We start from the raw sequence: 15,003 nt of genomic DNA on the forward strand, positions 1-15,003 counted from the left end.
ATTGTGAATGTATTTAGTTGCTGTTAAAAGTGTCGATAAAAACTCATATTGTTGGGATATGATATAATGAAATTGTGTGTTCAATTGCTGTTAAAAATGTCGGAAAAAAATTGTTAAAACTTCTTATTGTCAGATATAACGAAATTGTGAACATGCTTAATTGCTGTTAAAATTGTCGAGAAAAATTGTTGAAACCTCACATTGTTTATTTGCTGTTAATAGTGTCAATAAAATTGTTCAAAACAAAAAAAACAAGCAAGGAGTGGGCGATACAGTATCGGTCTGATCCAAGGTAAACAGTGCAGCATCAATCAACACCGCTATTGCCCTCTGCCTTGAGGCAAGAGAATTTCATGCCTCACTCCGCCTCTGAAGACAGTAAGCTCAGTAATACTAATTGTATTACTAATATTAACAATGTAAAAATTCTGCAATTTTGAAAAAGAAAATCCCCAAATTGTGAACTTAAATAAGAACTTTAATACTGAATAAATATAACCGTTGAATATATTTTGAATTCTATATTTCCATGACAGTTCAGACACAGCCTCACCTGTCTCCCCTGTCTGCACATCCCTAAAAAGATCTTCTCAGTCAATTGCATTCATAGTTAAAATCACTCATCTAGGAATTGGTAAAACTACATTTTAAACTCCAAAACATTCTGTATTTAGTTGCTAACCCAATTTATTATAATCTTACAAAGAACATATTCATCACAATGCACGATTTCCAAATCAAACCTGCTTTATTATTACAAAAACAAATACAATTTTGCCCAACATTGTGCACATTTGCTGTTTTTGTAAACACACAAGTTGAAAGCTAAAAGTCTGTCTCAAAGTCCTGAAAATCCATCCCTGCTATTCGTTTTAAACCAGAAGTCCCCAAACTAAGGCCCGCGGGCCAGATACGGCCCGCTTCTACATTTGAGCCGGCCCCCCTGAACGATACCAGGGAATATTGTGTTATTCGAGTGTAACTTCCTGGAAAACAATTCATTTTTACATGTAGGCACTACTGCAATGGTTAGTCTTTCTGTTACAAACTGATCCCAGACGCTCATCAGAGAAGGTAAAAATTCTGTGTCTCTCACAGGAAAAGTTTGGGGACCCCAGTATTAAACAATTCCGATAATAAGTTTTTGGGGTGCTCGGGCCGGCCTTGAAGACTGTATGTCATGTGTCCAGCCCTTGGACGCCCTCCCTCCACACGGCAACATCCAGTCCCGCTCGGGGCAGGTGAGGCGCAAACACAACCTCCAGCCTGCGGAGGACGCTGTCCTGCTCGCCCTTGGTCACCGTCCTGTGAAGGCGCCGCATCATCAGTCGAACCATCACCTGGTTGGACCAAGCCAGGCCAAGTGCCGGGGACACGCTGGAGGAAGAAGGACTGACACAAGAACGCCCAAGTCAAATATTTTCTCTAGGGATGGATCGATATGGGTTTTTCAAGGACGGTACCGATTTTTTTGTACTAACAGAAGGCTGAATAACCGATATTTGGAGCTAATATTAATTAGCTGTAAAAGCTAAAACTGGCGTAAGAAACGTTTAATATTGCATTAAGAAACAAAGAATATTTGTTATAAATTCAAATCAAACTTGAATACCTGAAACCTTTTACAGTAAACAAATTAGAATTTCAACACAACTAACATGACTAATCTTTTACAAAACAGTGTAGGAAATAAAACTAGGCTTTGCAGCAACTTGTATAAAAAGGTAACTAAAAACCTAAAAAGTTCCATAATATTTTAAAAATGAATACATAAATAAAAATGTCAATACAACCAACACAACTCAAACCAACTTAAAACAAACAGTGCAACAGAATTTCAAAGAGGCTCGCAAATTAAAAAGTGTTTTAGAGCCGAACTAATGTTATGATAAGAGCTCATCACTTCCACTCTAGTGTGTTTTTTATGATCTCTCTCAATCACAAACAGCCCTCTAATTTTCTCCAATTGGGACACGCCCATGAGTGAAAAAAGTTCAAATATGTGCATCCTCCCAGCCAAGACCATGGCAGTTTAGCAACTGCAAAGTTTTGACTATCTAACACAGTGTTTCACAACCTTTTTTGAAAAATGTCAACGCACGCCTTCTGTCAAAAATATTTAATTTCATGAAAAAAGTTGAATTATCATGTTGCCTCAATTGACAGTATAACGTTTTTCTTATCATTTGTGATCAGCAGGCTTAGCAGGTAACATAGGTCATTGATTTTGGTGAATTTTGCTTAGATTTTTGAATTTACAATATTTTTAACCTGTTTTTTAACTTTTACTTAAAAAATGATCATGCAACAGTTGTATTCCTCTATATGTAGTGTTAGTCTATGCTTCTGGAAAGCCGCATACAAAAATAATACCTAAAAGGAGCAAACGTGATCTGCCAGTGGAACAAAAAAGAAAACATCTACTACGTTCTAACTTTATCAGGTTCTTCAAAGAAATTAAAGTTATGTGCAGGATTTTTACTTAATTTAATTGATTTTATGATCTTTTTTGCAGCGCATCTGAAACAGCCTCAGCAAATAAAACTAATGTTATGATAAGAGATCATCACTTCCATTTTAGTGTGTTTTTTATGATCTCTCTAAATCACAAACGTTCTTAAATAAATTTCCCTGTACTAGTTCACATGCAGACGATAGTATATTAAAAAGAAAAATTGCAATCAGCTGCCACCTATTGATATGGATGAATTTAAGTTACTTGGCCGACCACAAGAAAAATATACTGAACAGTGGAATTGTTTTTTTGTGGCTAAAATGAAATAGCAGATTTCCCTTGGCACATTAAACACACTGGTTGAAAAGCACTGGTCTAACCTGTAAAAATTTGCCCTTGCACTCATTGTCCACCAGAAATAGTACTGGTACAAAACATAACTTGAAGGGTCTTTATTTGTTTTTTTGTTAAAAAATAAATGGAAGTACTGTGTGCAACCAAAGTTATCAATCCTATTAATTAGCTATCAGATTTTTCCCCCCATTCCAATATCGCAACACATCTTTAACGGTTAATTTCACCACTAGAAGGCACTGTGTTGTCTGATATGAGCGAGGGCCAGTGATACCACGGCACAGCGTGCTGGCAGGATGCCGGAAAAACATGGCGCCGACTTGAGTGGGGATTCCACGGTGTAAAAGAAGTACAAATTTCTCAACTTATGATTTTTTTTTAAATAATAATAAACATTAGTATGAAAATGTATGTATTTTTGCCTAGTTTTCTAATCAAATTTTTTTAACGGGATGAAAGTTTTTTTGTACCACTAAAGAGGCAATAAATGTTACCCACTGTCCCTTTAAGATCTGGTTACGAGAAAGAATACCAAATAAACGTTACTTTACCCTGAATATTCGTAAGAGCCACTGAAGATGTCCGTCACCTACAAAAACACAGTAGCATTCGTTTGAAAAATCCGTAGTCACAAGATTATAAGGAACAGAATTGAATAAATTAATAAAAAGTACTACAAAAGTCTTACAATTCCAAATAATGACAGAAAACAATTTAAAAAAAATAAGGAATACATTATAATTTGAAGTTAAACACATGATTATTTCGTGAATCATTATTGATTTCAAAAAGAAAACTAGATTTTAAAAAATAACATTGAAATACACTTAAATATATTAAAAACTAGAAATTGTCAATATTTAAACAATTAGAAATCTAAATATAGATATGAATTGAACAAAAAGTACACGAAAGAAGTTAAAAAAATAAAATATATTAAAAAAAACCTCATTGTTATTGTAGATATTGTAATAAAAAACTTATAAAAAAATCAAAAATGTTAATGGAAAATTAACATATACACATACACAAAGACTTAATTATCCTTATACATAACATACTTACATTGTCGTTAACTATGTTGTTATCAACAACAACATAGTAAATTGTAATTGTAATACCATTACATATACATACACATTATATATATATATATATATATATATATATATATATATATATATATATAGCAGCACGGCGGAGCAGTGGTTAGCGCTTGTGCAGCACAGTTCATGTCATGGGAACCTGTCGTGGGTTCAAATCCAGCTCCAGACATCCTGTGTGGAGTTTGTATGTTCTCCCCGTGCTTGCGTGGGTTTCCTCCGGGCACTCCGGTTTCCTCCCACGTTCAAAAAACATTCATTTCAGGTGAATTGGCCGGTCCAAATTGTCTCTAGGTGTGAATGAGCGAACGAGTTGTCTGTCCCTGTGTGCCCTGCGATTGGCTGGCAACCAGTTCAGGGTGTCCCCTGCCCACTGCCCGGAGATGGCTGGGATGGGCTCCAGCCCCCCCGCGACCCTAATGAGGATAAGCGGTACGGCTAATGAGAATATATATATATATATATATATATATATATATATATATATAAAATTAGAAATAGATTCAATTAAATGTCAACAAAAGTAAAAATAATGCACATTCAACTACAATTCATCAAAACCAAAATCGACACAAATATAATTACAGCATACAAATACCTTAAAAATTACGAATAAAATATGAAAAATCTAAAAATAATAATACAAAAATTTGTCGTTTTGTGAAAAAATAGAAAATTATCAAATTAAATTAGTTATTCTCTAAATTTGATCTCTAATATACTGGACTGTCTCAGAAAATTAGAATATTGTGATAAAGTTCTTTATTTTCTGTAATGCAATTAAAATAACAAAAATGTCATACATTCTGGATTCATTACACATCAACTGAACTATTTCAAGCCTTTTATTATTTGAATATTGCTGATTTTGGCTTACAGCTGAAAAAAACTCAAAAATCCTATCTCAAAATATTAGAATACTTCCTCAGACCAAGTAAAAAAATAATTTTATAACAGCAAAACTAAATCAAACATTTGAAAATGTCCATTGATGCACTCAGTACTTGGTTGGGAATCCTTTTGCACGGATTACTGCATCAATCCGGCGTGGCATGGAGGCAATCAGCCTGTGGCATTGCTGAGGTGTTTTCGATGCCCAGGATGCTTCGATAGCGGCCTTCAGCTCATTTGCATTTGTAGGTCTGGTGTCTTTCATCTTCTTCTTAACTATACCCCACAAATTCTCGATGGGGTTCAGGTCAGGGGAATTAGCAGGCCAATCAAGGACAGTGATGCCATGGTCAGTGCCCCAGTTACTGGTGGTTTTGGCACTGTGGGCAGGTGCCAGATCATGCTGGAAAATGAACTCCTCATCTCCATAGAGCTTTTCAGCAGATGGAAGCATGTAGTGCTCTAAAATCTCTTGGTACACAGTTGCATTTACTCTGGACTTGATGAAACACAGTGGACCAACACCAGCAGCTGACATGGCTCCCCAAACCATTGCTGACTGTGGGAACTTCACACTGGATTTCAAGCAACTTGGATTTTGCTCCTCTCCAGCCTTTCTCCAGACTCTGGCGCCTTGACTTCCAAATGAAATGCAAAACTTGCTTTCGTCTGAAAAGAGGACTTTGGACCACTCTGCAACTGTCCAGTGCTTCTTCTCCATAGCCCAAGTCAGACGCTTCTTCCGTTGTCTTGAGTTCAGAAGTGGCTTGACCATGGGAATACGGCTATTGTAGCCCATTTCCCGGACACGTCTGTGAATTGTGGCTTTTGATACCTGGACTCCAGCTTCAGCCCACTGTCTTTGAAGCTCCCCCAAATTCTGGAAGCGGCTCTTCTTCACAATTTTGTTAAGGCTGCGGTCATCTCTCTTGGTTGTGCAGCGTTTCCGGCCACATTTTTCCCTTCCAACAGACTTTTTGTGGATATGCTTTGAAACTGCACTCTGTGAACAGCCTGCTCTTTGAGAAATTTCTTTTTGTGTCTTACCCTCCTGATGGAGGGTATCAATGATGGTCCTCTGGACAGCAGACAGATCAGCAGTCTTCCCCATACTTGTGATTTAGTTTACTGAACCAAGCTGAGTGTTTTTAAGGCTCAGGAAACCCTTGCAAGGTGTTTCGAGTTAATTAGATGATTCAGGTGATTAGTTGAATAGCCTACTTGTATACTTTTTCATGATATTCTAATATTTTGAGATAGGATTTTTGAGTTTTCTTAAGCTGTAAGCCAAATTCAGCAATATTCAAATTATAAAAGGCTTGAAATAGTTCAGTTGATGTGTAATGAATCCAGAATGTATGACATTTTTGTTTTTTTAATTGCATTACAGAAAATAAAGAACTTTATCACAATATTCTAATTTTCTGAGACAGTCCAGTATGTTGTATATTTTTGAATGTTTTTCCACCTTTATGTAGTTTTGTAAAATAATATTTTATTATTGTATTTATTCAAACTTTTCTATACACATCTCTTATAGTTTTATTCCCACTTTCCTCTTTTAGGTTAACTTTTTTTCATAATGTGTTTTTAGTTTGAGTTTTTGGTCCTTCACTTCAGAGCATTACCTGGTTGACACAGAGGACGGCGGCATTAAACTGGTGGCAAAGGTAGTGGAGAGTGGATGAGATCTTCATCAGCTGCTTTGTCCTCTCCAGCCAATCAGAAAGCCCGAACTCGGACCGGAAAAGGGACGCCACCGAGTCGATGGCCACGAAGCGGACGAGGCGGCGGGCCAGCAGCAGGCCGACGCGGTGCTTCAGGCAGGACTGCAGTGAAACCTGAGAACAGATATTGAAGGTTACGTGGCCAAATTCAAGCACTTTCAAAGCCAATTTCTTCAGTACCATCAAAAGAAGAAAACCTGTGTGAATCGTGTGTTTTACAGACCCACAAATATATCTGCAGTTTTTAATCTTGGGTGTTCATTTATTGTGTAAATCATGAATACCGTAAATTCCGGACTATAAGCCGCTACTTTTTTCCCTAACTTTCAACCCTGCGGCTTATCCAGTGATGCGGCCAATTTATGTAATTTTTCTAACGGCCGCTAGCGGGGCTCGAGTGTTGCTACCATTAACTGCCCTGTCAAAGCTATATTATTATTATGAAAGCTTTAAAAACTCTCGGTGTACAGTCTTTCTTTGTAAATATGTGTAACCCATGTATAATATGTATTTGCAACTGTATATTTTTGTAATGTATTTATTTGTATTCATTTTAGACACTTATTCTGATATGTTTTGATCGGGTGAACGAAAAATGAGGGGCGGAACAAACGCGGGGTGCCGAGTTTAAGTGGGGGCCGCTAAAGGTGAGGGACAAAGAAGAGGCGGTAAAAAGTTGGTTAAAGAAAAAGGAGTTGCGTAAGTAAATGTGTTCATCTGATATATTTTTCCCACCCTTACCTTTGGAAATATACACTTTTTTCCTTGGATTACTTTCAACAGGACCCGGACTCTGCAGGTCTGCATCAAACCTTAAGTATCTGTATCATTTTACGTTCATTTTGCTGGCTGTGATTTTTGGACTGTGGACTTTAATGAAGGACATTTAGTTTCAGTCGCGGGACTTGAAGTCGGGTTAGGGTTAATTTTGTGTTTGTGTTACATGTTTAAATGTGGGCGCATGCGGCTTATTAACAGGTGCGGCTTGTGTATGTACAAAATCGGTTTTCCTCTTAAAATGTGGTGGGTGCGGCTTATAATCAGGTGCGCTCTATAGTCCAGAATTTACGGTACTTGTTTTTTAGACAAATCTCTCCCCATATAGGTGTTGGGTTAAAATCATATGTATGTAGCTTACATTTTCAGTAGCAGGAAATTCTTCCTGTTGCAATTTACAACTGGGAAACACTACCTTCATTTTTTGCTTGATCCATTATAAATGTCCATAATTGATCTGAATCTTTGCACCAATACACATTTCATAGTGTCCTGTTTAGGTGTAGCATTCACCTGTCCTCTTGGGAGCAACCTGTAGGGAGCGGGACGCTTCAAGGGACGATATCATACAGACTACTGCCTGCTGCCGTTGATCACAAAGGAAGAAATGCAATGGCAAAGACACCAGAGAGCAGTGTTGGTGTGATTTTAGGCAGATTTGTTGTGAAAAATGGCAACACTTTCAAGCATTTACAAACACTTCACCAAAATTCTAGCACTTTTCAACCCTGAAAAACAAAACATTAAAATTTAAGCCTTTCCAAGGACTTAAAATAACCATACTAACCCTGTAAATATCTTTAATTGATACGTAATCCTTTAACTAATACAAATTTCACAGTGCCCTGTTTGGGTGTAGTATGCAGCTGTCCTCTTGGGCGCAACAAGTAGGGAGCGGGACCCTTCAAGGGACGATATCATACAAACTCCTGCCAGCTGCCGTTAATCACAATGAAAGAAATGCAATGTCAAAGCTAACAGAGAGCACTGTCGGCGTCATTCTTAGGCAGACTTGTTGTGAAACATGGCAACAATTTCAAGCCTTTACAAGCACTTTACCCAAAAAGCAAGCATTTTTCAATCACAGAAAGCACAATATTAAAATTCAAGCATTTTCAAGGACTTCAAGCACCCATACGAACCCAATACATATCTGTAATTGATACGTAATCCTTGAACTACTACAAATTTTATAGTGCGCTGTTTCGGTGTAGCATGTAGCAAACAAGTTAGCGAAAGATATATAGTCAAGCTAGTCGTCTTTGTTAATTACTTTTCAGAAAACTAGAGAGCCGACTCCCTCACTGTGAAGAGTTATATCTTTTGTTCCACTTTTTTAACCATTGTTTGAATTTTCCGTTTTCTAGCCATCCTTTATTAAAACGGCAGCCTTCTAACATCTTGTTCTGATGCACCAATCCTCTTGGGTCCGACACTACCGGGCCATGACGCTTCACATGACAACGCTATACAAACTCATGCCCGTTGCCGTTAATCACAAGGTAGGAAGAAATCAGGGTTCCTACAGCTGAAAGTCAGTTACATTTAAGGCTTTTGAGACTTCTTTAACGCCTTCTGACATCAAATTTAAGAATGAAACAAACAAAAAAAAAACACAATTGAATCAGGGCAGCACGGCGGCGCAGTGGTTAGCGCTTGTGCGGCACAGTTCATGTCATGGGAACCTGTCATGGGTTCAAATCCAGCTCCAGACTTCCTGTGCGGAGTTTGTTTGTTCTCCCCGTGCTTGCGTGGGTTTCCTCCGGGCACTCGTTTCCTCCCACATTCCAAAAACATGCATTTCAGGTTAATTGGCCGGTCCAAATTGTCCCTTGGTGTGAATGAGCGAATGAGTTGTCTGTCCCTGTGTGCCCTGGCAACCAGTTCAGGGTGTCCCCTGCCCACTGCCCGGAGATGGCTGAGATGGGCTACAGCTCCCCCGCGACCCTAATGAGGATAAGCGGTACGGCTAATGAGATGAGACAATTAAATCAGACAAACTAAAAATCATCACGGAAATTTTAAACAAATGTTTACTTAAAAATATTTAAACCACATCTTGGTCCATTTGAAAACTTTCCCTCTGGAAACCATAGCTCTATCTCCAAAGTTTTAGAAAACAACAAATAAAAAGGATGTCTACGGTACATCATGGATCCTCGGTCAAAACTGGCAGATAACGACTAATTCCATCAAACTCTTCTGCTACATTAAATCATGAAAAAAAAAGACTTTTTTACTCTATCTTTTTAGTTCAATTAGATATAAATCTTACGTGTTCACATTATTAAGACATTTTAATGCCAGTTAAAGCCCTGTTTAGAATAATGAATTTAATGCTTTAAGACTTTTCAAGGATCTGCAGGAACCCTAGAAATGCGAAAGCAAAGCAATAGAATAGAATAGAATATACCTTTATTGTCATTGTTACAACATGGGTTGAATATATTGTGACAACGAAATTGGACGTGGCACTCCAGTTCCACATTTTACAGTGAGGATAAAGAAAACAAAGAGATAAAGGAACAAAGAAGATGTTTGTACTGTCCTTGTTGCATAGGCTTTGTTTTCCTCCGGAGGGAGGTGTATGAGAGGGTGAGGGACAGAGATGGCCGGATCCAACTAGATGTTTGATTTTACTGTACACACGGCCCAGTGTTTTTTCCCTAATTGCTCAGTCAAAGCAAAGCAAAGCCACCAAAGCAAGCGTTTCGGCGTTATTTTTAAGCAGACTTGGTTTATTTTTCCTAATTTAACGCAAAATTCCAGCACTTTTCAAACCTTGAAAACACAACATCAAAGTTCAGGTATTTTCAAGGATTTCAAGCACCCATGCGAACCCAGGATATTTGTCTTGACCTTGACGGATCTGCAATGACACAATTCTTTTGCAATGGAGCGCTCACCAGATCGGCGGCGTGTTCGATGTAAATCCGGTCACCGAAACGGAGGCTGCTGGTCACCTCCGCGGGGACATCGACGCGAAGGTGCGATTGTTCTCGGATGAGCTGCTGCAGACGCTTGCTGGGGAAAACGTCCTCTGTGCACACAAAAACAGCCCCTACAACCAGGGGGAGGACAAAGTCCAATGGATGAAGGGCCAACTCGAAAATTTGGCTACAAACCAAGGGCCTTCCTGATGGAGTATTGAAGCTAATTGAAGCTAGTCAAGTCAAGTCATTTCTATTTGTATAGCCCTTAATCACAAAGAGTCTTAAAGGGCTGCACAGGTTATTACACAGACTATTTTTCAGACTATTATTACAACATCCCCTGATCTGGAACCAACAAGAGGGCAAGGAAAAACTCAAAAACCTCAACATGAGGAAAAAAGTAAATCTAAGCTTAAAACACACTTCTACTCTATAGCATTTGAATAACCTATACTTTTTGTGGACAATATCTGAGTATTATTTGTAATTGCAACATCCTTTGCTGTCTGGTAATCCTGAAAGGGGGATACCACATGTGCGATCCCTTCTCAAGGTTTCTTCATTTTCTTCATGTTGAGGTTTTTGAGTTTTTCCTTGCCCTCATGTTGGTTCCAGATCAGGGGATGGTGTAATAATAGTCTGAAATAATAGTCTGTGCAATAACCTGTGCAGCCCTTTGAGACTCTTTGTGATTAAGGGCTATACAAATAAAAATGACTTGACTATAATTGAGAAGTGTGCCTCAGAACATTGATTGATAAAAATGACTTGACTTGATAAACACTGGGCTAAAAAATGTCAAGTTTAAGGTGAACTGACCTGACTCCAGGCCCCCATCGGAGGCTGGGTATTGCACAGAAAGACAAAGCTGCAGAGCCAGCTGGGTCTTCCCGACCCCGCTCTCCCCAGATAGCTCAGTGATGCTCCCGACAGGGAGGCCACCTCTCAGCAGCCCGTCCAAGATGGGGCAACCCAGGCTCAATCTCACCTCCTCTGCGATGAGAACTGCAAATATAAACCCAAGACTCGGTCAGTGTCCAGTAAGGGTTGAGGAAGCGGTCGGACATTACCTGGGAGCGGGAGGCTGGGCCTACAGAGGTTAGCGGCGGCTGTGAGGAGTCGGTGGACGTCTGTTGCTGACAGGTAGGTGAGCCTCTGCAGGTCTGGACCTGACATACATAGGACTTCCTTGATGGATCGGAAGCTTGCTGAAAGAGAAGCATGGTCACAATCAGGGTTGGGTAGGGTTACTTTAACTGGATGGCTTTCAATTACTTTTGGATGACTCCAATACCAAATATGCTAATAAAAGACAAAAGAAACTAAATATGGATACAATTATGACTCACAACACATGGTAAGCTTTCTCTCCTGGCTTTGATCTCTTTGATCTCTGGCAAAACTAACATAAAATGCGAAAATAAATCCAAACAGCTTGCCAACATCATTTTTGCCGTTCCATGTATTCCGTTACTCCCCAAGCCTGCACAAAATTTAGTCATTTTATTCATATTTAGTTCCTTTTGTCATTTATTAGCATATTTGGTATTGGAGTAATCCAAAAGTAATTCAAGTCAAGTCAAGTCAAATTTATTTATATAGCCCTTAATCACAATTGAAAGTAATCCAGTGAAAGTAACCCTACCCAACCCTGGTCACAATAAATTGTGACAATTAATCTGCAATTAATTTGCCAGTTGATGAATCAATGTTATTAGAGAACCGTTTCAAATTTCAGCGTCACACTTTAAAATATTGTTGCAGTATTCGATACAATTGTGTTTTTTTGCCGCTAGACCCCAATTTTCTCATTTATTTGGTATAACAACTGATTTTCTGACTACTGTTTTGTTCTCACCTTCTGTTCTCGTGTAATCACTTGCTGTCTACTTTTCGGATTTTTAATCGAAATTGCGTTCAGCATTCTGATTGACTTAAAAGCTGCCCTACTTCTTTTCTGCCTGTGTCTCCTTGTGTGTCAATAATGTTGCACACATTTGTAAAACAACTTGATGAACGTACATGACGTACACACAAATCCTTTTCTATTTCAAGTTTCTCTAAAAGCCATCAGGTCAAGTCATGTCACGTTTATTTGTAAAGCCCTTTATCAAAGGGCTGCACAGACCACAGACTATTGCAATAACAGACTATTATTTCAACATCCCCTGATCAAAAACCTACATGAGGGAAAGGGAAAATGCAAAAGCCTCAGTCAATTAATGTCAAGTCATGTTTATTTGTGACGCCCTTAATCACGAGGGGTTTTAAAGGGCTGCACAGTCTACAGACTATTGCAATCTACAGACTATTATTACACCATTGCCTGATCTAAAACCTACATGAGGGCAAGGAAAAACTCAAAACTCCAATATGAGGAAAATGAAGAACCCTTGAGAAAGGACCGCACATGAGGTAATCCCCCTTCCAGGATGACCAGGCAGCAATGGATGTTGCAATAACAAAAATGACGCAAATATTGTCAACATGAAATATAGGTCATTCATAGAAGAGAGGTGTGTTTTAAGCCTAGATTTAAACAGTTCCACTGAGGTTGTAGATGAAATCGCAGGGGGCAGAGCATTCCTTAACACCAGGGCCTGAATGGAGAACGCTCTTGAACCTGCGGTTCTTTTCTTGGCTATTGGCATCAATAGTAGACCAGCATTTTCTGAGCGAAGGCTCCGGACCGGTCTTGTGCTTAAATACCACCCCCCTGCAAAATCAACAAAACACTCTGAACCAACAAAATCTTCTGCCGGTCAGGCCAAATAAGGCAGCGGCAGATGCTTTCTATCGACTTCTCAAAGGAAGTTAAAGTAGTTTTATCATGGAAGTCAAAAAGTAGTGTCCTGAAATAATTTTCAGCCTTCACTGCAGTACAGAATCACAGCAAGGTTATTCTTAAAATTATATTTTTCTAGTAAAGATGTTAAGTGTAAAAAATGCTTTTTTAAATAATAGGTACAGTAGATTTACCTGCTAAATATATGATTGAGTCTGAAAATAGTTCGTTTATGTTTTAACGTATAACAAAATATTATAGGTGTCTACTTCGCGGATTTTGACTATCGCGGGTCCTTTTTGGAATGCAACCCCCGCGAAAAACGAGGTTACAGTATTTACTTCATTTGGTAAAACAACCGAGGTTTGCACTACTGTAAAATTTCAACACGCTATTCTCGTGTACTGTGCTGAAATTGTCGTCTGAGCCTGTAAAATACCACTTTTAATACACTCAATAAATGATAATCCCATGTGCTGAAAACTTCAAAATGTATTCACCTTTCTCGAGAGCACTAATGATCCTCGGGTGAAGCTCCAGCTGCCGCCAAAAGGACATGTTATTTTTACAATCCACCCATTGTTTGTCACTAACCAAATTATTTTAGTTTGTTTCCTCTGCAGCAAATGTACCCGCGCGGTGTACGTCACTATCCTGCACCGGTTAGACTGTTCCATTTAGCTAAATGGGAGGGGTGTGTAATATGTCGAAGAAAACAATCCTAATTAACCTATCTTCTACTTGTAGTACTCTAATCATGTATTCAGTTATTTTGTACGCAAAAAATAACTTGATGACGCCAATCACAATATTCAACGCTGCAGTGTTTTATATTTGTATGCTTTTTATCCAGCCTACTCTCTTTGAGCACATGTTTTAGTACCGTCTTATAGCATTGTACTGTACAGCCGTAAGTGTGCAGTTTATTTTGTTAATGCCGTTTTTTGTGTGTTGTGCCTAAATAGCTGCAAAAAAACCCCACATCATTGTAAACAAAAATAAATTAAACAGTCAATCATTACAAAACGATCAACTTCAGTGGGACACTAAATGCTGCAGAAGTCCATAGAAAATAAATCAAAACACTTTGGAAGGCTCGTTGTACAGTCCAAAACACGGGGCCGTGGGCTATGACGTCATCTGCTCGCGACGCAAACGTGAGGAAAACAAGCCAAACATCGATCGTTTCCCCTTTTTATGTATAATAAAATTAAATGCAATAAATCCCAGAGAGCGCAAAAGAAACGAAGACTTAAGGAAAATGATGTACACTCGGAGGGATTGCTGTAGTCTTTGACAGTTTTTACTTTTGGTGCTGCTGATCAACAGTGAGTCATTTTTTCCCGATTTCAAATAATGTTTACTTTTGTTAGATCTGGCGTATTTTCTGTGAGAAAAGTTACCGTATCCGTAGTTTCATTAACTGCTGTATTCACACTGCGCGCGCGGTTTCGAAAAGTCAGGTCTATGGTTCGAGTCCCAGGCAGACCGAATAAGTGATGCTTTTGCAATTTGACAACGTGAAAACTGCGCGCTCACTTTTGTCCAAAGCAGAACATTAAAGCAAAATACCCTCCGTGCTAAAATGTGAATCAATTGGCGAAAAAAAAAATGAATGGATAATGTTTACTCGTTAAATATTGTATTCAGTAGTTCTCAAATACCAGCGACATTAATGCCCTCGGTATACGAATATGTAGAAATGAAGTGTTACAAGCTCTAAATCGTGTATCCTCTTTGATCATTAAATATTTGGGAAGTAACCTGTACTAATTTTGGGATTATAGTACAATGAGCTCCAGGCTGTGCAAGACTTGTGGAGGATCAGACATTGATGTTGACCAGGCTCGGGGCAGCGCTGTGTGCACAGGATGCGGTTCGGTTCTTGAGGACAACATCATAGTTTCAGAAGTCCAGTTTGTGGAAGGAAGTGGAGGAGTTTCTTCTGCTGTGGGACAGTTTGTCTCTGCTGATGGTA

General features: G+C 38.8%; 2 protein-coding genes across 3 annotated transcripts in view; one reads left to right on the forward strand and one right to left on the reverse strand.

Moving 5' to 3' along the window:
* Positions 1 to 729: 729 nt before the first annotated feature.
* xrcc3 (X-ray repair complementing 3) lies at positions 730 to 13,675 on the reverse strand. 2 transcript variants are annotated; one of them, XM_088325080.1, is made up of 7 exons: positions 13,526 to 13,675; positions 11,311 to 11,448; positions 11,060 to 11,245; positions 10,214 to 10,368; positions 6,432 to 6,644; positions 3,361 to 3,398; positions 730 to 1,392 (listed from the first exon to the last, which is right to left on the reverse strand). In XM_088325080.1, exons 1-7 carry the CDS (start codon positions 13,581 to 13,583, stop codon positions 1,179 to 1,181), a joined length of 1,002 nt encoding a protein of 333 aa, XP_088181206.1. In that variant the 5' UTR covers positions 13,584 to 13,675; the 3' UTR covers positions 730 to 1,178. The 2 variants fall into 2 exon arrangements, with proteins under 2 accessions (XP_088181206.1, XP_088181205.1); XM_088325079.1 differs by lacking the exon at positions 3,361 to 3,398.
* A 506-nt stretch (positions 13,676 to 14,181) lies between these two features.
* brf1b (BRF1 general transcription factor IIIB subunit b) overlaps positions 14,182 to 15,003 on the forward strand; it is a 28,990-nt gene continuing 28,168 nt past the window's right edge. Inside the window, exons 1-2 of the mRNA XM_088324633.1 lie at positions 14,182 to 14,353; positions 14,813 to 15,000. Of these exons, the coding sequence (XP_088180759.1) occupies positions 14,817 to 15,000 (184 nt within the window). The 5' untranslated portion in view covers positions 14,182 to 14,353; positions 14,813 to 14,816. The remainder of the gene's footprint in view (positions 14,354 to 14,812; positions 15,001 to 15,003) is intronic.

This window comes from Urocampus carinirostris, chromosome 20 (genome assembly GCF_059441175.1).
Source record: "Urocampus carinirostris isolate Australia breed hairy pipefish chromosome 20, RoL_Ucar_1.0, whole genome shotgun sequence".
NCBI lineage: Eukaryota > Metazoa > Chordata > Actinopteri > Syngnathiformes > Syngnathidae > Urocampus > Urocampus carinirostris.

Bases quoted from the DNA above. Each gene is read 5' to 3' on its own strand.
- xrcc3 (XM_088325079.1), bottom strand. From the start codon at position 13,583: ATGTCCTTTTGGCGGCAGCTGGAGCTTCACCCGAGGATCATTAGTGCT. The intron at 11,449-13,525 runs GTGAATACATTT...CTTCTCTTTCAG, and splicing joins CATTAGTGCTCTCGAGAAAG to CAAGCTTCCGATCCATCAAG. The intron at 11,246-11,310 runs GTAATGTCCGAC...TTATATTTGCAG, and splicing joins GCCCAGCCTCCCGCTCCCAG to TTCTCATCGCAGAGGAGGTG.